Below are 20980 nucleotides of genomic sequence, written 5' to 3'. Positions count from 1 at the left end.
TGTTAGAATTTAACTTTTAAACCCACATAATATATCTCCTTAATTTGGTATTTTCTTTTTTCAGTTTTATGTTTGAATTTCAATTTTAATAAACTTGATCACTTGTTGCCCATTGATTAATGACCATTAGGTAAATGGATCCCAAAAATGGGTCTGAATAAGGGAATGGGTTGTCTGTCTGTCTGTGTCTCTGTGTGTCTGACTGATAGAAATGAAAACAAGAAGAAAAAGGAAATGGAAGTAGAAGTAGAAGAAGAAGAAGAATAAGAAGCAGAAGAAAAAAAAAAGAAAGAAAAAGGATGCAAAGCTCGGAAATCCAAGCAAGCTTGGTATAATATGTAATAGTTGAAGTTGATGGCCACATATCACATGTAGAGGCGTGAAGATGTTCTCTCTGTTTCCATGGCAGCTTTCCCTTTTGTAGTTGTGACGTCCTTGTTAACAAACGCTCCCTCTCTCTCTCTCTCTCTCTCTGATAGATATATACAGACACGCACACGCACAGATTCCAATCTATGCTTCTAAATCCTTGCTTATCAGACCTCACGTTCTTCCACATGTGCTCAATCATATATGTGTTAGATTCCTAGCTATAGCGCTACTTCTAGAATCTCACTGCAAAATTATTATATATATTGCACCAGAAAAAGGAAAAAAGCATTGTTCATAGTCTATTATATCGTTAGAATGTTTTATATTAGGAGAGGGACTTACATGTCCCGTGTATACCAATGTTTACCAGTTGTAGTATTTCTCTCTCCTCTTTCTTTTTTTTCTTTTTTTTTCTCTCTCCACCATTACACAAATCTGTCTTTATTACATGACAGAGAAGTTATTCTTTATATTAGTATTTCAACTATATCAAACGATTAACGATGAATTTATATATTTAAAATATAATAATAATAAATATACACATATTATTATATAAATAAATTAATAGAGATATTACAGATATTACGGTGTAAACAAATTACTCCGTTAACATTACTCATATAACTCAACATATTGAATATAAAGTTTATTTGTCAAGTAACCAATAATCATATATCTCTTAAATTTTTTTTTTTTTGGGGTACAGATCATCTCTTGAATTATTACCACCGCGCCAGCTTTATAGTGATACTTCACTTTCTTATTAAATGAACTGTTATTGACTCTCTCTTTTTTTGGCCACTAACTGTTATTGATCGACTCAGTTACCACTAACTGTTATTGACTCTTAATTGTTAAGAATAGGCCCATACATGATACATACAAGGCCATGAAGATCTCCAAGCAATAGGTTCTGTATGGCTAACAGAGGAAAATAAATTAACAGAAACCCAGTACGTACACATACAGTAAAAGGAATATTCGTTTAAGTCCAACCTAGCTTTTTGATAATTAAGACCGTTTTTGAAAATTTTTCTTTAAAAAATGGGAGCACTTTATTTTGATCCATCACCAACCATTATGTATATATATATATATATAAATTAAGAAGTAAATGAACTGATAAACTCTTGTCTAGCTTGCACTATGAGGATGACCATAATCATATATATGTTAAATTTGTTAATTTTTCTGATGCAACTGTCGCTTAATATATTAAATAATTTACAAAATATTATATTGGCTGGCTAGATCTTTTCATATATGGTCTTGTCTTTCTCATCAAATTAAAGTGTAAGATAGCAATTGGTGATTGATTGATCATATATATATATATATATATTCTTATCTTACTACTTCCTGCGCTTTCCTTACATCATCTACCAAACAATCATAAATGGAAGCTTGCGTAACCAAGCACTAAATTTCAATCAAAACTTTATTAATTTTATTTAAATGTTAAATAATTTTATGTGAGAGAGAGAGAGAGAGGATGAGGGTGGGGAAGAATGTTATTTGACTAGTCTGAGTGAGGAAAACAAAGTCTTTATAAAAGTAAAAGATGAGAAATAAGAGAGAGAGAGAGAGAGAGAGAGAGAGAGAGAGAGAGAGAGAGAGAGAGAGAGAGAGAGAGAGAGAGAGAGAGAGAGAGAGAGAGAGAGACTCAATTAGCTAGGTCCATGAAGACGTTGTTTGGATCGGTACGTATATCCTTTATACATGACGATCGAGAGGAGTAGGGGACCATCTCCAAGTTTTGGCCCACACAAATATACGAGCCTGATGGGATGTGGAGCTTAATTGGATTAACAAAATAAGAAGCAAATTGGCTTATATCTAGCTATCTGGCATATCTTATATGCAAAATGGGTATACGTATTAATTACCTGTTAATTTGAGAGCTAATTTGCCCAATTTTAAATTGGAAATATCTTATATGTAAAGGTACGTATTGGTACAATTTAGAGAGATATTCCTTTTAATATAAACAATTATTTACATATATCTAAAATGAGACAATTATATTTAATTCACACAATTATTAATAAGATTGAGTTGAAAGAGCTGATAACTTTACCTTAGCCTACAAGTAACTAGCTAGAAGCTCTTGCAAGTAATTTGATATGTGATGTGGACCATATATAGCACTAGCTCATCGAAATTTAATTAGGTTTGGTCGTGAGCTAGTAAGAAACAAATTAGGCCACAATAATGCTTACTCATGAATGTTAAATTATTATTAATTTGATTTGATGATCACCAATTAAGGAGACAAGAACCAGCTGGTAGGAGAGATGAAGTATATGTATGCATGTGTTGTTTTGAGTTTATAATATTATCTGATTATTTGCAGATTGAGTGACCAACATGATAGGCTAGGCGATCCCTTTATGGGAACTTGTTAAAACATAAGAGGACCAGGCAGAAATACTAATCCCAAATTCAACAGTACGTACTAATTAATTATCTATACTACTTGTTATTTGGATTCCAAAATTAGCTGCTAGCTAGCTAGGGTCCTACTTTGCTTTTCTTAATTGTGACATGTTTCACTTTAATTTTAAAGTTGATTAGCCATTGCCCAATAATCAATATTAGGTTTCTGGTGCAACCCAAAGATTTAAAACATCATCATCATTTTGTCTCATAAATCCATTCAACCTAGCTAGCTAGAAGAATCAAGAATTGTACGTTTATCATTTTTCCAGTAGAAAATGATAAGCAAAATCTAAGACCGTCATTATCACTATTCATAGGAGTTAAAGTTTAGGAATAAAACTTTCGTATATATTATGAATGTATGAATGTATTTATATATATGTGTGTGATTATCTTTTTTATTATGTGATTTGATATATAATTAGAGAGATAAATATAAAAAATGTATATATCCTGATATATAAATTTTTTCTTAATTAGGTGGTCAAAGGTTAAATGAGTAAAGTCACTTTATTTTATGTTTTTTTTTCCTTTTCTGGTAAGTTTTTTTTCTTTTTTCGGTCATTATTACTTAGGAGTGAAGACCGGAGAAACATGCCGAGTCATTCTTATGTGCCTGAAGCCTTGAGCTATAATATATATATATATATATAGAGGAGTGCTCTAAAACTAACTAGTTAGCAAGTTAATACGAAGCTAACCATACTTTTGGGACCACCACATAACTAATCTCATAATCCGAACCGTCAATTATTTAGGTCATACTTCAAAGATCATCATTACAAAAAATCAACTAAATCGGAAATCATTTAGTCATCTAATTGAGATAAAATAAATAGACGATCAGTGTTTTTGATAAAAGCATATAAATACTTGTTGTTATAATCAAATGACTAAATGATTTCCGATTTTGGAGATTTTTTATAGGAATGATTTTTGAAGTAGGGCCTAAAAAATAGACGGTTCGGATTTTGAGATTACATTGTGTGGTGGGCCCAACATAGTGGTTAGCTTTGTATTAACTTACTAATTAGTTAGTTTTAGAGCATTCTTGTATATATATATATATATATGATTAGGAATATATATTCAACGTACACAAAATTTTCACAAGTTATTTATAATAAATTGTATATATATTATACTGGTAATTTGGTAAAGGTGGTCCAATCATCACGTACATATTGGTAAAGGCTCGAGCTAGGAAGAAATTGTAGAAAGCCTGAGAATGATGTGTACGTACTGATCGATCCATGAATAAAGGCTTTGGGTACGTAGTGTGCAATGAAAGGCCAAGCACAGATAGCTGATCGACCAAATGGAAATGCCGAATTAAGCAAGTGTAAAATCTAGCTCTCCCAAATGCTAGATTTTACGTGATGTCAAACAAACTCTACGAATTCAGCTAATCTGGACCATGATAGAATTAGAGCATTCAACTTAAAATAAATTGGCAATGGGTGGAGAGGCCCAAGACTTATAAGTACATATGCTAAGCTCTAGCTAGTTTTCCGATGTGAGACATTGCTCCACATTACTCTCAACACGCCCCCGCACGTGTGGCGATATTTTGAGCCTTACGCGTGAACAAATTGTATTGGGTGACGTGGGAGCACGTGTGGCCGTTGGGCTTTCACGCAGATAACCAAGCTCTGATACTATGATAAAATTAGAGCATTCAACCCAAAACCAATTGGCAATGAGTGGAGAGGCTCAAGACTTATAAGCACATATACTAAGCTCTAGTTTTCCGATGTGGGACATTGTTCCACATTACTTTCAACACGCCCCCGCACGTGTGGCGAGATTTTGAGCCTTACATGTGAACAAATTGTATTGGGTGACGTGGGAACAAGTGTGGCCGTTAGGCCTTACACGCGGATAACCAAGCTCTGATACTATAATAGAATTAGTGCATCCAACCCAAAACCAATTGGAAATGGGTGGAGAGACCCAAGACTTATAAGCACATATGTTAAGCTCTAGTTTTCCGATGTGGGACATTGCTCCATATTACTCTCAACAGACCACAACCTACGTACACCTCCTGCCCAAACCATGCATTAATCTTAATCTTTGGGCATAAACGTGAAAAATTACAGCATATATATAGGCCATTCAAATAAGATATACCTTAATTTAGCTATAAGGTATGATTTGTGAGACTCTATATATATTGCAGATGATCGGGTCGTCCTAGATCTATTTGTGAGACTTATAGATCTATTTTATAAGTCTTTATCCAATAATCACCACTTATCAAATATTAGATAAATAAAAAATCATTAAGACATTTAATTGTGATTGAATAAATAGATGAATATAATTTTTCAATAAACACTTGAAATGATGACCATTTAATCAAATGGTTAAACGGTTTATAATTTATCTAATTTTTTGCAGGAATGATCATTAAATGGAGACTTAGAAAATAGACAACTTCGATTAGCAAAGTATTATGTAAAACGAGTCCCACAAATCATGCATCATTATTGTTAAAATGAAGTATATATATATGTGTTCGCCATGATAAGCTGTTGATGCACACATATTAATATAGATAATTAAGCATAGCGTTTATAATTAGAGGTTAAATATATGCAATTAATTAATTTTATTAGTTCAATACAGGCTGCAACTTCCTGGAAGCTAGCTAGGATATATAGTGTGAACATTATTGATTCTTTTGTGTGTTAGATTACAACAACCACAATATACATACACATATAAATATTTTGTGCCTTCGGTCAATTAATATAATTAGCAAAGGCCGGATGGCATTGACTCTGTATACGGTCAATGCTATAATATACTTGGAGTACTAGCTAGCTGATAGCCAATTACACCCAATCAATTCTGATAAGAATGCGAAGTCATATATTCCAATGATTCTGTCTCGATCGAAACTTTGACAACAATATTTTACAGAAACTTCCTAAGCTAAGTAACCGTTAATTAGTGTGATAATTGGGAACCATGTTAAACAATACTATATATAATTGGTAAGATGACATTGTTTAAGATTACAAGCCACTTATTTTGTGGCTTCTATTAATTCCTACAATAATTAATATTGCTGCCAAAACTATGAATCGTCGACCATGTAAAAAAGAGTTGAAAAACCCTTATATATGGCCAACCAGTCCAAGAGATCATGAAATGTGCTTGGTTTTGTTTGGAACTATACGGATAATAGGCCAATGATCAAGTGCTTTCTCATATACATGATGAATATCAGACGACATATTCGTTTAATGTGCTCTTAATTTGGTCTAGATCGAAATAACGTAATTAAAGTGACTAGCTAGCTCCAAGATTATTGACATTAACCGTAAATTACAAGCAAAAACGAATGGTCAATATATACAATCACATAAAGTCAATGAAAGCAAAAAACTAATATAATTAAGGATGATCTTGAGTTTGATTGCGTAGCTAGCTAGTTGCCATCACTTGCGGGTCAAGCACGTTTTTTTTTTTTCAAAGTAAACTCTATAGGTGATCGAGTAGCTGCTAATTGCCCCTATTAGGGTCATTGACATTTGACTTGGTAAACGGTACTGGCACGGCCAGATGATGAGTACGCATGCATATATGTATGGTCTATAAAACGCAGTTTAGCATTGGGTGGTTGGTGTAGTAATATTTGCTAGCTAGCCAGGCACAATTCTCAGCAGAAAAAGATCGATCATAATTAATTAGATCAAAATGGTACAAACAGGAGCAGCATCCTCATCTTCTGCATCTGCAAGAGTTGCGTCTCTTATATTGAGGATCGTCACCTTCCTTCTGTTATTCATATCACTCGTAGTGCTTGCCACCAGCAAAGTTGGATCCGTTGAGGATGAAACCAGAATTCGTTTTCAGGATTTTTATGGCCTCCGGTACGTAATTAATTAGCAATGATATATATATGAGTTAATTACATTTATATTCCCTGAGGTTTATCGTCTTTTCACATACACTCCCTGGGGTTTCAATAATTACACATACACCCCCTGAGGTTTTAAAGCTATTGCATATAACCCCCTACAAGAGAAAAAAAAGAAATAAACAAAAAATAAAATATTTGTATTGAAGTTGAACCTTACACCTTGAGTAATCTTATTAGGCCATTTTACCCATTAGCATGTCTTTTTGCATAATTTCTCATCATTTTTCGTCTTACTATAGGGGGTTATATGTAACAGTTTTGAAACCTCAGGGGGTGTATGTGTAATTATTGAAACTCCAGGGGTGTATGTGAAAAGATGATAAACCTCAGGGGGTGTAAGTGTAATTAACTCATATATATATATCATCATCATCATCATTTTGTTAATCCGTGTGTAATTATATATAAATTATATAGAGGGTATTTCGAATGAGGTATATATACATCGTTTTAGCTATAATGAAGAATAGTGTGTAGTACTCACGTACTCTGTATTGTAGTTTGATAATCGAAGCCATTTATTTTCTAAGTTTAACTATTAAGTCATCTAATTGTAATCAAATAAATATGCGAACATAGTGATTTCGTGAAACACTTGAAATAATGACTATATTATTAAATGGTTATAAAATCATTTCTAATTTGTCTAATTTTTTGTATGAATGATATTTAAATGTAGACTTAGAAAATCAACAATTCTGATCATCAAATTAGTATGTAAAATGTGTATATATATCACAAATCATACTTCATTTGATTAAAATGAGATATCTCTATGCATGCATGCGTACAGTTATGTGACAGTAGTACTTCTCTTAATTTCAATAAATATTAAACTGGAATAAATTATATATGCAGATACATGATTGCTACAATCGTGATTGGCACTGCATATTCCCTCCTGCAACTTGCTTTCTCAATCTATAATCTCGTTTGCGGCAGCGACGGCATGCTCCTACTTAACTTCTTTGGTGACAAGGTACTTATTCTTTTTTTTTTTTTTTTTTTTTTTGTAGCCTAGACAAAGGTTTTAATTAAGGAGATGATAATATCAGAATTGAGATGATATCAGAATTGACATAATACCACAGGTCCACAGCTCCAATCATTTAGTGAGATGATAATATCACTATAAACTATTTGCACTATATTTTCTGACCATTTTGCCAATCACATCTCTGGTTGGCATACAAGAATTAATATGAAAAAAAAAAAATATATGTATATATAAGGACTAAATTGAAGCTTCAAACTTCAAAGCAAAATAGTGGGGGAAAAGGGATATATGAAGGCCCATCAGACAAAACAGAGGTTAATTGAGCCCATTTTTGACCTGTTAATTGGAGATGTCTTCAAGGCCCAGTAGACAAAACCAAATTAGAGTAGCAATATATCTCCTTAATTGGGACCCAGATAAGAACATTACATTATGGTTGAATATTTAACCAAAATTTCTTTTGGCATATTTTGCAGTTCATATCATATTTGCTAGCCACCGGCGCTGCTGCAGGATTCGGTGTAACTCTAGACTTTAAGCGATGGTATGATCAAGCTGAATTATACAAAGGCAACTTTTATGACAAGGCATTTGCATCTGAGAGCCTCCTTCTCCTCGCATTTTTTTGCACTGCCATATTATCCATCATCTCTGCCTATACACTCCCAAAAAGACTTTAATAACTTTAAGCATATATGTTTACATTTTGCTTTATGCTTTGTTTTGATTTTCTTTTTATTTGTAATGTGAATTTTCAATTGTCAATTTTTCTCTCTTCTTTTATAATCTATTTTCTCGTGTTAGTATGATCAATGTATTATTGTGCCAATGTGCCCTTCTTAATAAGAGATCCATCAATAAATGAAGTTTCAATAATCTATTTTCTCATTTCACTCATCTACGATTCACTATTGCAATCTTTGCACGGGTCTCAAATTTTTTTCTTTATACCGCCGCAGGTCTTATAGTTGTAAATAGTCCGTGCATACAAAAATCCCTCGGCTTCCATCGTGGAAAATGACAATATTGTCCATGATAGTATATTTTATTTTTGGTTCACAAGAATATAGTTTAGGATTTGGGCCATATTTTATGGCCCGGTGAAAGTGGGTACTAACAATATAAGCAATTGGGTCAGAAACGGAAGGTAGAGCCCATCACAAAATTAAAAAGGCCGGGCCATCCTGCAAATTGTTTAAGCTTAAAAGTTTTCAAGTATTAGCACTTCTTCAAACACAACAAGCAACTAAGGCTGGTCCTGATTTTGGAAGGCCTAGGGGCGAAAATTTAAATTAAGCTCCTAATTTTAGTTGTAGAAAAAAAAAAAACTTTTGTAAAACAATTGAAAATTTGGAATCAATGTATTATAATACTTTCATGAACAAAAGGTCTTCTTTTAACATTTTTAGAAACAAAATCATCAATAATAGGTTCAAATTAGCCATGACAAATTGACAAAAGAAAAATAGCAGTAACATCACACTCTTTCCATTAGCCACATCACACTAGCTTCAATAAAATCCATTTAATTCAGTTAACTTATTTAAATTAAACAAGAACCCAAAAATACCTTCATATATTTTCAACTATTCAAATCTATTATTTAATGAAGCAAGAGCATTATTTGGGCCTTTGTAGGCAAGTAGGCTTATAGCTTTGCTTTTTTTGGTTTTTTTTTACAACAGAAATTTGTTTTTAAATATATATATTAACATATATATATAATAAAAAAAATTTGTGGGCCTCCCTTGAAGATGGGCCCTAGGCGGTCGCACTCGGTGCCCCCATTCAGGGCCGGCACTGGCATTGTTCATGCTGAAAAATGTATTTTACTTGTGAACTAAGCAATGACGTCTCCACTAAAGAAAGTAAGCAATGCCATCTAGAGTTTATTTAACTTATTTTTCATTTTTTCTTGGGATAAGAATACATGTTGGTGTTATACAATACGTACGCTTAAGCTTTAAGTTTCTGATACTGCTACTAGATCCTAACTAGTATCTAGTGCGTCTCGGTAGTTGACTAGATTCTCCTCCCCTTGGTACCCTTAATGCTCGCTACACTTCCCACTTCTCATATTTTTTTAGTGATTTTTTAATTTTTAGGATAAAATTATAAATTTACTTATCTAAAAAGACAACCGGTTGTATTATTATGTTTTTACTACCTATTCAATTTATTCTCATTTTACCACCTACAACTATTTTCATGTCCCACTTTATTTTTTTTCGTCCATTCCGTCATCCAAGTTGTCAAAAATACTAATATGACATGGGCATTTTTGTCACCAATATTAAAGAATTAGCTGACGGAATGGACAAAAAAATGTAAAGTGGGACACGGAAAATAGTTGTATGTGGTAAAAGGAGACAAATTAATAAATATCTGAATGGTAAAGTGAGAATCAACTAAAATTATGAGTTGTAAAAACACAATTAAGCCTCTTATTATCACTAGACTAATAAGTAGTTTTTTTATTAGTTATTTGAAAAACTTTTGTTGGCGATGTTGAAAATACTCTCAATCACATACTAGGCTGCTAAACTGAAAAGTGGATACTATCGAGTTTAGTTTTTAATCCATAAAGAAGACTATAAATTCAAACTGCCTTAGTCTTTCCACCCACAAGAAGATTTGAACCCAGGGCGTCCATCTTTGGAAGGCCTAGGGGTGAAAATTTAAATTAGGCTCTTAATTTTAGTTGTAGAAAAAAAAAAAAACTTTTGTAAAACAATTGACAATTGACAATTTGGAATCAATGCATTATAATACTTTCATGAACAAAAGGTCTTCTTCTAACATTTTTAGAAACAAAATCATCAATAATAGGTTCAAATTAGCTATGACAAATTGACAAAAGAAAAATAGCAGCAACATCACACTCTTTCCATTAGCCACATAACACTAGCTTCAATAAAATCCAACTATCCAATTTAGTTAACACAACAATTTTTTAATTCATTGTCATCTAATTAAGTTAACATCTTTAAATTAAACAAGAACCCGAAAATACCTTCATATATTTTCAACTGTTCAAATCTATTATTTAATGAAGCAAGAGCATTATCGCTAAGGCGGAAGCGTAAAGACTGTATCGCTGTAAAACTTTCTCTTTCTTTGAGTAAAGAGAAGGATGAAGGGCCATACGTAAGTTTAAAATTTCTAGACTCTTGTTTTTTGAAATCTGAATCATATTAATTAAATCAATTGATCATTAACATTGGGCTTCCGTGTAGTTCTTTCTACTTACATTGGATTTGGCCATTTGGGCCTCTATAGGCAAGTAGGCTTATAGCTTTGCTTTTTTTTTCTTTTTTCTTTTTTACAGCAGAAATTTATTTTTAAATATATATATTAACAATTTAACATATATATATAATAATAAAAAATTGTGGGCCCCCCTTGAAGATGGCCCTGAGCTGTCGCACTCAGTGCCCCCCTTCAGGGCCGGCACTGCAAGCAACTACTTCTTGTTCAACAAAAGGAACAATCCAAATTGTAATTGTGTAGCAAATTGTGCAAAGGTCTAAGATTGATCACTCCTTAAATCCCATTCTTTTGTTAGAGTCAGGGAATCAATGACTATTCATAGCTTTCACCTTAACATAAAAAAAGAGCTCGACTTATATATCTGAATTGATCCTAATTCAATATTAGTTGTGATATGATTTTACCATGACCTTTGAATGAGGAGATAAAAAAAACATTGCAATGAAGTCATGTGGTTTTAGTTCCTGTCATATCATGAAATGAAATTTGATCATTAACATTTGAGCTTTAGCCAAATGAAATATGATGACTGACATTTGAGCTTTAGCTACTCTGCTTATGGCTTATGAAAATATGTATTATATACTAATCGGAATAAGTCCTATTGATTAACAACCGAAATTTAGCTGACCTCCAGATGTTACCTCCCTTTTGAAAAGCAGTCGTAAGCCACAAGAATTTCAGAAACTATTTCAATATGCATTCAACTTTTGGATTTTTCCAAGATTAATTTCACCATAATTTTTACTTTACACTACTCAAACGTAACGGAGCATACCATAACCACCAATCAGTAGCTGCCGCCATGTCATGTGGCACATATTTATCATATAAATATAACAGATACACTATAATCCTAAAAAATATCCACATCAACCAAACATAGCCAAATCCCGGCCGGGAAAGTCAACCCTCCAGGAGGACTCTTGCTGTTTGATTGTCCTGTCTGCTGTTTGGGCAGGCGATAGGTACTATGGACTGTGTGAAATGCGCTTAATTTCCATGGAAAGTCAACTCTAGACATCATCGCTTACTTTCTTAAGTGGAGACGTCATTTCTTTAGTAAAATACATTTTTCAGCATGTACAATGCCAGTGCCGGCCCTGAAGGGGGCGGGCAGCGAGTGCGACCGTCTAGGGCCCATCTTCAAGGGAGGCCCATAATTTTTTTTTAATTTTATATATATATGTTAATATATATATTTAAAAACAAATTTCTACTGTAAAAAAGAAAAAAAAAAGAAAAAAAGTAAAGCTATAAGCCTACTTGCCTACAAAGGCCCAAATGACCAAATCCAATGTCAGTACAAAGAACTACATGGAGACCCAATGTTAATGATTAATTGATTCAATTAATGTGATTCTGATTTCAAAAAACAAAAGTTTAGAAACTTTAAACTTACGTATGACCCTTCATCCTTCTCTTTACTCAAAGAAAGAGAAAGCTTTACAGCGATACAGTCTTTACTAGGGATGGCAACGGGGCGGGTTCGGGGCGGGTTTGCCAATACCATACCCACCCCGCCGGGTAATCGGGTCCCCATCGGGGGTATTCGGGGCCCCTATTATTTTCAAAAAAATAATTTTTTTTATTAATAACATATCAAATTAGTATAAATATATAATATAATAGATGAAATACATTAAAATTCATCATATTATATTACAATAATATTAAATCATAAAGAGAACACTATTAAATTTTAAAAATATGCAATAAAAATTAAGAAAATAAATTAAAATATAATTATGTAATATAATATTTTTATTAAACGGGTATACGGGGCGGGGCGGGGATGAGGATGGTATTACCATACCCGCTTAATCGGGGCGGGTCCCCACGGGGATTTTCGGGGGCGGGGAATTTTGCCATCCCTAGTCTTTACGTCTTTCGCCTTAGCGATAATGCTCTTGCTTCATTAAATAATAGATTTGAATAGTTGAAAATATATGAAGGTATTTTTGGGTTCTTGTTTAATTTAAAGAAGTTAACTTAATTAGATGACAATGAATTAAAAAATTGTTGTGTTAACTAAATTGGATAGTTGGATTTTATTAAAGCTAGTGTGATGTGGCTAATGGAAAGAGTGTGATGTTGCTGTTATTTTTCTTTTGTCAATTTATCATAGCTAATTTGAACATATTATTGATGATTTTGTTTCTAAAAATGTTAGAAGAACCTTTTGTTCATGAAAGTATTATAATGCATTGATTCCAAATTGTCAATTGTTTTACAAAGGTTTTTTTTTTTCTACAACTAAAATTAAGAGTCTAATTTAAATTTTCGCCCCTAGGCCTTCCAAAGATCAGGACTGGCCCTGGGTTCAAATCTTCTTGTGGGTGGAAAGACTAAGGCAGTTTGAATTCATAGTCTTCTTTATGGATAAAAAACTCAACTCGATAGTATCCATTTTTCAATTTAGCAGTCTAGTATGTGATTGAGAGTATTTTCAACATCGCTAACAAATGTTTTTCAAATAACTAATGAAAAAACTACTTATTAGTCTAGTGATAATAAGAGGCTTAATTGTGTTTTTACAACTCATAATTTTAGTTGATTCTCACTTTACCATTCAGATATTTATTAATTTGTCTCACTTTACTACATATAACTATTTTTTGTGTCCCACTTTACATTTTTCTGTCCATTTCGTCAGCTAATTCTTTAATATTGGTGACAAAAATGCCCATGTCATATCAGTATTTTTGACAGCTTGGATGACGGAATGGACGAAAAAATAAAGTGGGACATGAAAATAGTTGTAGGTGGTAAAATGAGAATAAATTGAATAGGTAGTAAAAACATAATAATACAACCGATTGTCTTTCTAGATAAGTAAATTTATAATTTTATCCTAAAAATTAAAAAATCGCTAAAAAAATATGAGAAGTGGGAAGTGTAGTGAGCATTAAGGGTACCAAGGGGAGGAGAATCTGGTCAACTACCGAGACGCACTAGATACTAGTTAGGATCTAGTGGCAGTATCAGAAACTCAAAGCTTAAGCGTACGTATTGTATAACACCAACCTGTATTCTTGTCCCAAGAAAAAATGAAAAATAAGTTAAATAAACTCTAGACGTCATTGCTTACTTTCTTTAGTGGAGACGTCATTGCTTAGTTCACAAATAAATACATTTTTCAGCATGGACAATGCCAGTGCCGGCCCTGAAGAGGGGCACTGAGTGCGACTGCCTAGGGCCCATCTTCAAGGGGGGCCCACAATTTTTATTATTATTATATATATATGTTAATATATATATATTTAAAAATAAATTTCTACTGTAAAAAAGAAAAAAAAAAAAAGCAAAGCTATAAGCCTACTTGCCTACAGAGGCCCAAATAATGCTCTTGCTTCATTAAATAATAGATTTGAACAGTTGAAAATATATGAAGGTATTTTTGGGTTATTATTTAATTTAAATAAGTTAACTGAATTAGATGACAATGAATTAAAAAATTGTTGTGTTAACTAAATTGGATAGTTGGATTTTATTGAAGCTAGTGTGATGTTGCTGCTCTTTTTCTTTTATCAATTTGTTATAGCTAATTTGAACTTATTATTAATGATTTTGTTTCTAAAAATGTTAGAAGAAGACCTTTTGTTCATGAAAGCATTATAATGCATTGATTCCAAATTGTCAATTGTAAATTGTTTTACAAAGTTTTTTTTTTTTTTTTTTTTTTTCTACAACTAAAATTAGGAGCCTAATTTAAATTTTTCCCCCTAGGCCTTCCAAAGATCAGGACCGGTCCTGAATGGAAGGCAGTGCAGGGTCCTTAAAATTAAGGCCAGCAGCAGAGTTATTATATATACTTGTGAATTCAGATATTGGTAGCAAAAAAAGATGGAATCACAAACACCAGCACTGTTCCCCCCCAGAGCTAAGCTCTTTGCTACTCTTGGGCTCAGGGTCCTCACCACCATTTTACTCCTTATATCCCTCATCATCCTTGTCTCCAATGTTGTAACAGTGGACTACTATGACGTCCCCGATAAGACATTTCACTTCTATCAATATGGGGGTTACTGGTACGTATGCACCGTATAATAAAGTCTGATTTAGTAGAATTTAGACTGTTACAGTCCAGTCCAGTCTCATCTAGTGTTCGTTCGCTCAAAGTTCATTAATTCCCATGCAATTACACACACAAAACTTAATTATCTCCTGCAAAGCAAGAAACTGTTTCTATAATACCATGCATTTTGATCACAAAATTCATGAATTCTTTTTCTTTAGATTATGTGTATGATTCTAGTTTTCAAATAAATTCACACTTGATTATTTTTCTTTGAAATTAATTGCAGGTACATGCTTGTCACAATTGCTATGGGAATTGCATATTCAGTCCTGCAAGCTTTATCTGCAGTCGTCCGCATTAGGAAACAAAAGAAGGAGAACCTCTTACTTGACTTCTATGGTGACAAGGTAGTTGCATCTAACACACACACACACACACACACACACACATATATATATATATATATTTTGGCCATTCAAACACAAATATATATAATCGCTCATATTAAGCGCGTAAACTATATATCTGGTTGCTAGAGAAATAAATCAAGCGTGTGACAATCAATATATTTTTTTTTTTCTTGGGGCAGGTTATATCAATTGCATTAGCTACAGGAACGGCTGCAGGATTTGTTTTGACCACCGAAATAAAGAAAACTTTTTTTCAGAAAGTTGCAGGTTATCATACCTACCACAAATATCTCCAGAGGTCACATTCAGCAGATGGATTTGTCTTCCTTGCCTTCATCTGCGCTTTTATATTATCCATCCTCTCTTCATATGCACTCTCTAAGAGAGCTTAGATTTTTCATCATAATTAGCTATGATGTGAGTTTCTGTAAGAGTTAATTGACAAATAACGTGTTTAGGGTTTAATCTTCAGTTGTTTTATTAATCACATAAAAGAGGTATTTATACTTGTACAAGTGAGGGACTAAATAGCAAATAAATCTATTCCTATAATTACAAGTAAACTCGTATAAACTAGGAATTGAAATGTGCAGTCAGAGAAGGCTTGAAGTGTGCAGAATAACAAAGTTTTAGATCAGTGGTCATTGAATCTGATTCAGGAATTGTGGTTGATGCAATTAAGCACAAGAATATGGAGGCTCCTTGGGAATTATATGTGTTGTTGAGGGAAATTTGGAGTTTGGCTTCCAAATTTGCAGAGATCAGATGGTCAAAGGTGAATAGGAAAGCTAATGGGGTTGCAGATTCAATCTCAAAGCTAGCTCGAAGGAAGATGTGTCCACAGGACTGGGTTTCTCACCCACCATCTTCTATTGTTGGACTTCTTCTTTTTGATGGGCTTCCTTCTGCTTAGCTCGTATATAGAATTCTTTGTATAGCTGTAGTTAATTGTAGTTGATTTGTTTTCTTTTGTCATTTTGTCTTCTCTTGTAGTTGGTTTTTTGTGAAATGAAATGTTCTTTGGCCAAAAAAAAAAAAAAAACTAGGAATTTAACACTCCCTCTCAAGTTGGTGCATAAACATCACACATGCCCAACTTGATAAGTGAACAATCAAATATCCTACTGGACACAACCTTGGTAAGAACATCAGTCAGCTGGTCTTCAGATTTCACAAAAGAGAAATCAACAATCCTAGCCTCTAATTTTTCCTTAATGAAATGACGATCAATTTCCACATGCTTCGTACGATCGTGTTGAACCGGATTATGAGCAATCTTAATCGCAGATTTATTATCACAAAATAACGTCATAGCGACCTTGGGTTTATACCCCAAATCTATTAACAACTTCCTCAGCCATAGGAGCTCACAAATACCATTTGCCATACCTCGGTACTCCGCTTCTGCACTAGATCTAGACACCACCTGTTGTTTCTTACTTCGCCAAGTAACTAAATTACCACCAACAAAGGTGAAATACCCAGCTGTAGACCTTCTATCATCCGCTGATCCTGCCCAATCAGCATCTGTAAATCCAATAACATCCAAATGGTCATGTTTACTAAATAACAACCATTTACCCGGTGCGGATTTCAGATACCTCAAGATACGCTCAACTCCATCCATATGTAATTTTTGTGGGTCATGCATGAACTGACTCACCACATTAACAGCATAGGCAATGTCCGGTCGAGTGTGAGCTAGATAAATTAATTTCCCCATAAGTCTCTGATATCTTCCTCTGTCAGTAGGAGCAGAATTGTAGCTTTCAAACAACTTGTGATTCTGCTCAATAGGAGTTGCAGCAAGCTTACAGGCAAGCATGCCTGTTTCTGTCAAGAGATCAAGAACATACTTTCTCTGGGACAAGAAGATCCCATGTGAAGATCTTGCTACTTCAATCAATAGGAGTTGCAGCAAGCTTACAGGCAAGCATGCCTGTTTCTGTCAAGAGATCAAGAACATACTTTCTCTGGGACAAGAAGATCCCATGTGAAGATCTTGCTACTTCAATCCCAAGGAAATATTTCAGGTCACCTAATTGTTTCATCTCAAACTCAGAAGCCAGGTAAGTTTGTAGCGAGGCCATCTCCTCCTGATCATCTCCTGTCAAAACCATATCATCCACATATATAATGAGTACAGTACGCTTATTACCTTTTCTTTTAATGAATAGTGTATGGTCTGAATTACTCTATTTATAGCCTGCATCCTTCATAGACTTGGAGAACTATCCAAACCAGGCTCTAGGTGATTGCTTCAGGCCATACAATGCCTTTCTTAGTCTGCACACCGTACCAGACTGTTCTAGTTCAGGAATTCCAGGAGAAGGACCCATATAGACCTCTTCTTCAAGATCGCCATGCAAGAATGCGTTCTTGACATCAAACTGAAGAAGAGGCCACTCCATATTAGCAGCTAGAGACAATAACACCCTCACAGTATTCAACTTTGCTACTGGAGCAAATGTCTCCTGATAGTCCACTCCATAAGACTGAGTGTACCCCTTGGCAACCAACCGAGCTTTATACCTCTCTATGGAACCATCAGCTTTATGTTTAATTGCATAGACCCATTTGCATCCCATAGGTTTCTTCCCTTTAGGTAACTGAACCATCTCCCAAGTCCTATTTTTCACTAATGCCACCATTTCTTCTGCCATTGCCTTAGTCCATCTTGAATCTGCTAAAGCATCCTGCAAATTTCTTGGGACAGATACAGAAGATAATTGATGCACAAATGACTTATATGACTTGGATAGCCTATGCGAAGACACATGACTATTTATAGAGTATTTGACTTTGGCGTTAGGGTCTCGTTCATAAGATGTAGGTGGAATACATCGAGTTGACCTATGTGGAAGCTTATACCTGGAGGTGTCAAGCTCAGACTCAGATTGGATACTCAAATCATCAGGAAATGAAGGGGAAATAGGGTGTACCTCATGAGACCCCTCTGGAGAAGATTGTATTAGTGGTGAAGTATAAGGACTGAGAGTTGTACTATCATCAAACAAACCTCCAAACACTGAAGAGTCAGAAAGATCACTGTCACACTGCACCGCCGAGTCTGTAGATAAGCAAGATTGATCTACCAGAGGAGGTATTTCACCCACTGTACCTGCTGAGCGCTCGATACTACATTGCTCATCTTTTTTTTTCTGTAACCTGAAATCATTGAAAAACTCCATATCTATGGTATTCGACCCTTCACCAACGTTCTCCCCCTGAAGGTAAAATTCGGAACACTCATAAAAAAGTTGTTCCTCATGAAATGTGACATTCATAGATACATAGAATCGATGAGACGGAGGATGATAGCACTTGTATCCTTTAGTAGCACGACCATAGCCAACACATACACATTTCAAAGCTCGGGACTCCAATTTGTTACGTTGATGCCCATGTAAATGGACATACACAACGCAGCCAAACACTCGAGGTTCCAAATGCAAAATAGACGGAAGCTCACAAGAATCAGCAAGGACATCCAATGGTCACTTGAAATCTAGAACACTATATGGAGTGCGGTTAATTAAATACACGGCCGAGCTAAGAGCATCGCCCCATAAGAAAGTCGGTACGCGACCGCTAATCAACAATGATCGAGCAATCTCTAATAAGTGTCTATTCTTCCGTTCAGCCACCCCATTCTGTTGGGGAGAATAAGAACAAGATGTTTGATGGATAATGCCATGCAAACCAAAGTAATCTGTCAATCCTTTGTTAACATATTCGCCTCCATTATCAGAGCGAAGAATACGAATCGAACGATTGAACTGAGTGCTCACCATCTTATGGAACAATTGGAATACTCCACATACATCACTTTTCTTATGAAGAAATAAATCCAGGTCATACGCGTGCAATCATCTATGAACATGACAAACCATCGAACACCATTAAAGGTAGAAAGAGGAGCAGGTCCCCAAACATCAGAGTGAACCAAACCAAAAAGAATTCCACACTGTTCGATGACTCTTAGCCAACACACAAGTTTCACATTGGAAATCCTGGAAATTACAACCACGAAACAACGAGGGAAATAACCGCCTAATATAACTAAACGAAGGATGACCCAACCGCTGATGCCAGAGCCAGATCTTCTTCTTATTTGCAACTAACTGAGCGCCACTAACTTGATGAGCCCGACTCACACCATCTAGACCCAAAGTATCACCGTCCAGATAGTACAAGTCCCCATCTCTTCTACCACTGTCAATCCTCTCCTTGGTATGGATGTCCTGAAAAATACAGTGAGTAGGAAATTAAGAAAACAACAACACAACCACGAGATGCAGTTAGTTGACTAACAGACAATAAATTGCAGTTTAAGGACGGAACAAACAAGGTATTAAACAAGGTAAGAGACGAAACAGACACAATGCCAATGCCAAGTACTGGAGAAGACACACCATTGGCATTAGTAATGAATGGTTTGGGACTACTAGACGACAAAAATTGGAACGCATATCTATCACAAGTCATATGATTAGTGGCACTTGTGTCAATTATCCATGTATTTGTACAAGAATTAGCAGGAGTACTCAAAGCACAATAAGATATACCTGACTTAGCAGCAAAAATAGAAGTATTGACCAAATTTCCCTTAGGAGCCGGTTGGGTTGCCTTAAAGGGAGAGTCCCCTGGAGATGCCTTCATGCCTTTCGAATGCCATTCCGGATACCCATGAAGTTGAAAACACTTATCTACCACATGGTTGGTACCATTACAATGTGTAATTTCCGAGTCTCATTCTTTCTAGAACCGAACCGGTTACCACCTGAGGGTCTGGCCACCATGGCCATACCAGTATTAGTAGGACCACCAAGCATGATATCCTGGCGATTAGCCTCATCACACACTGTAGATATGCAGTGCGAAGATCAGGCAAATGAGAGGTAGCAAGAATCCTCCCTCTAACACTATCCAAATGCGGATCAAGTCCAGCCAAAAAAACATATAGCTGATTAGCACTAACAATATCATTATACAACCCAATATCTCTCGAACATTCCATAGGACAAGGTTGAATTGCATCCACCTCCTGCCAAAGTTTTTGCAAGATACCATAATATTCAATAATAGTTCGACCATTTGATGAGTGGAGATAACCTGACAATGGAGTGAATAAGCCTTGGAACCATCCTGACTCACAGAATACTGCCTCTTGAGAGCGTCCCATATCTCCTTGGTACTAGCCATACGAATGAATAATGAACGCACATCCTTGGTCATTGCATCCAAGAGCCAAGACTTAACCATGCAATTTTCATCTTCCCAAGCCTCAAATTCAGGTGAATCACAATCCGTAGGCACAGGATGAGAACCTAAAACTAAACCCCAGCGCTTCCGACCTCGGATTTTATTCTATGCATGCAAAGCTCACTCACCATAGTTTGTGCCATCAAGCTTTTTTGGTGTGATTACTGAGTCATTAAAAGTAACCGGAGGAAGTGTAGGAGGAGTACTCAATTCAGCCTTCTTGCCATCAGTCTTGGAAGAGTCAGCCATGATACTCAAAAACAAACTTG

At 34.9% G+C, this 20980-nt stretch overlaps 3 protein-coding genes across 3 annotated transcripts; 2 read left to right on the top strand and 1 right to left on the bottom strand.

Moving 5' to 3' along the window:
- The first annotated feature begins 6461 nt into the window (after positions 1-6461).
- Positions 6462-8633, top strand: LOC147290037 (CASP-like protein 4D1). The gene is made up of 3 exons (XM_086238195.1): positions 6462-6698; positions 7607-7727; positions 8222-8633. Exons 1-3 carry the CDS (start codon positions 6523-6525, stop codon positions 8423-8425), a joined length of 501 nt encoding a protein of 166 aa, XP_086094321.1. The 5' UTR covers positions 6462-6522; the 3' UTR covers positions 8426-8633.
- A 6228-nt stretch (positions 8634-14861) lies between these two features.
- On the top strand, positions 14862-16359 carry LOC147290036 (CASP-like protein 4D1). Its single transcript, XM_086234951.1, has 4 exons — positions 14862-15046; positions 15323-15443; positions 15626-15713; positions 16106-16359. The coding sequence occupies exons 1-4, from the start codon at positions 14862-14864 to the stop codon at positions 16357-16359; spliced, it is 648 nt and encodes a 215-aa protein (XP_086091077.1).
- Positions 16360-16509: 150 nt separating this feature from the next.
- LOC147290035 (uncharacterized) lies at positions 16510-20960 on the bottom strand. Its single transcript, XM_086234950.1, has 8 exons — positions 20840-20960; positions 20604-20722; positions 20257-20493; positions 19848-20150; positions 19586-19690; positions 17746-18673; positions 17374-17553; positions 16510-17273 (listed from the first exon to the last, which is right to left on the bottom strand). The coding sequence occupies exons 1-8, from the start codon at positions 20958-20960 to the stop codon at positions 16510-16512; spliced, it is 2757 nt and encodes a 918-aa protein (XP_086091076.1).
- Between the last annotated feature and the right edge of the window lie 20 nt (positions 20961-20980).

This window comes from Dryas octopetala, chromosome 3 (genome assembly GCF_963921425.1).
Source record: "Dryas octopetala chromosome 3, drDryOcto1.1, whole genome shotgun sequence".
In the NCBI taxonomy this organism is placed as follows: domain Eukaryota; kingdom Viridiplantae; phylum Streptophyta; class Magnoliopsida; order Rosales; family Rosaceae; genus Dryas; species Dryas octopetala.
This window is presented reverse-complemented; position numbering and strand designations above follow the sequence as displayed.

Bases quoted from the DNA above. Each gene is read 5' to 3' on its own strand.
- LOC147290037 (XM_086238195.1), top strand. From the start codon at position 6,523: ATGGTACAAACAGGAGCAGCATCCTCATCTTCTGCATCTGCAAGAGTT. The intron at 6,699-7,606 runs GTACGTAATTAA...TTATATATGCAG, and splicing joins CAGGATTTTTATGGCCTCCG to ATACATGATTGCTACAATCG. The intron at 7,728-8,221 runs GTACTTATTCTT...CATATTTTGCAG, and splicing joins TTAACTTCTTTGGTGACAAG to TTCATATCATATTTGCTAGC.
- LOC147290035 (XM_086234950.1), bottom strand. From the start codon at position 20,960: ATGGCTGACTCTTCCAAGACTGATGGCAAGAAGGCTGAATTGAGTACT. The intron at 20,494-20,603 runs GTGAGTCAGGAT...AAACTTTGGCAG, and splicing joins CTCTCAAGAGGCAGTATTCT to GAGGTGGATGCAATTCAACC. The intron at 17,554-17,745 runs GTACGGTGTGCA...TGGTTTTGACAG, and splicing joins TCCTGAACTAGAACAGTCTG to GAGATGATCAGGAGGAGATG.
- LOC147290036 (XM_086234951.1), top strand. From the start codon at position 14,862: ATGGAATCACAAACACCAGCACTGTTCCCCCCCAGAGCTAAGCTCTTT. The intron at 15,047-15,322 runs GTACGTATGCAC...AATTAATTGCAG, and splicing joins TATCAATATGGGGGTTACTG to GTACATGCTTGTCACAATTG. The intron at 15,714-16,105 runs GTTATCATACCT...AATCTGATTCAG, and splicing joins TTTTTTTCAGAAAGTTGCAG to GAATTGTGGTTGATGCAATT.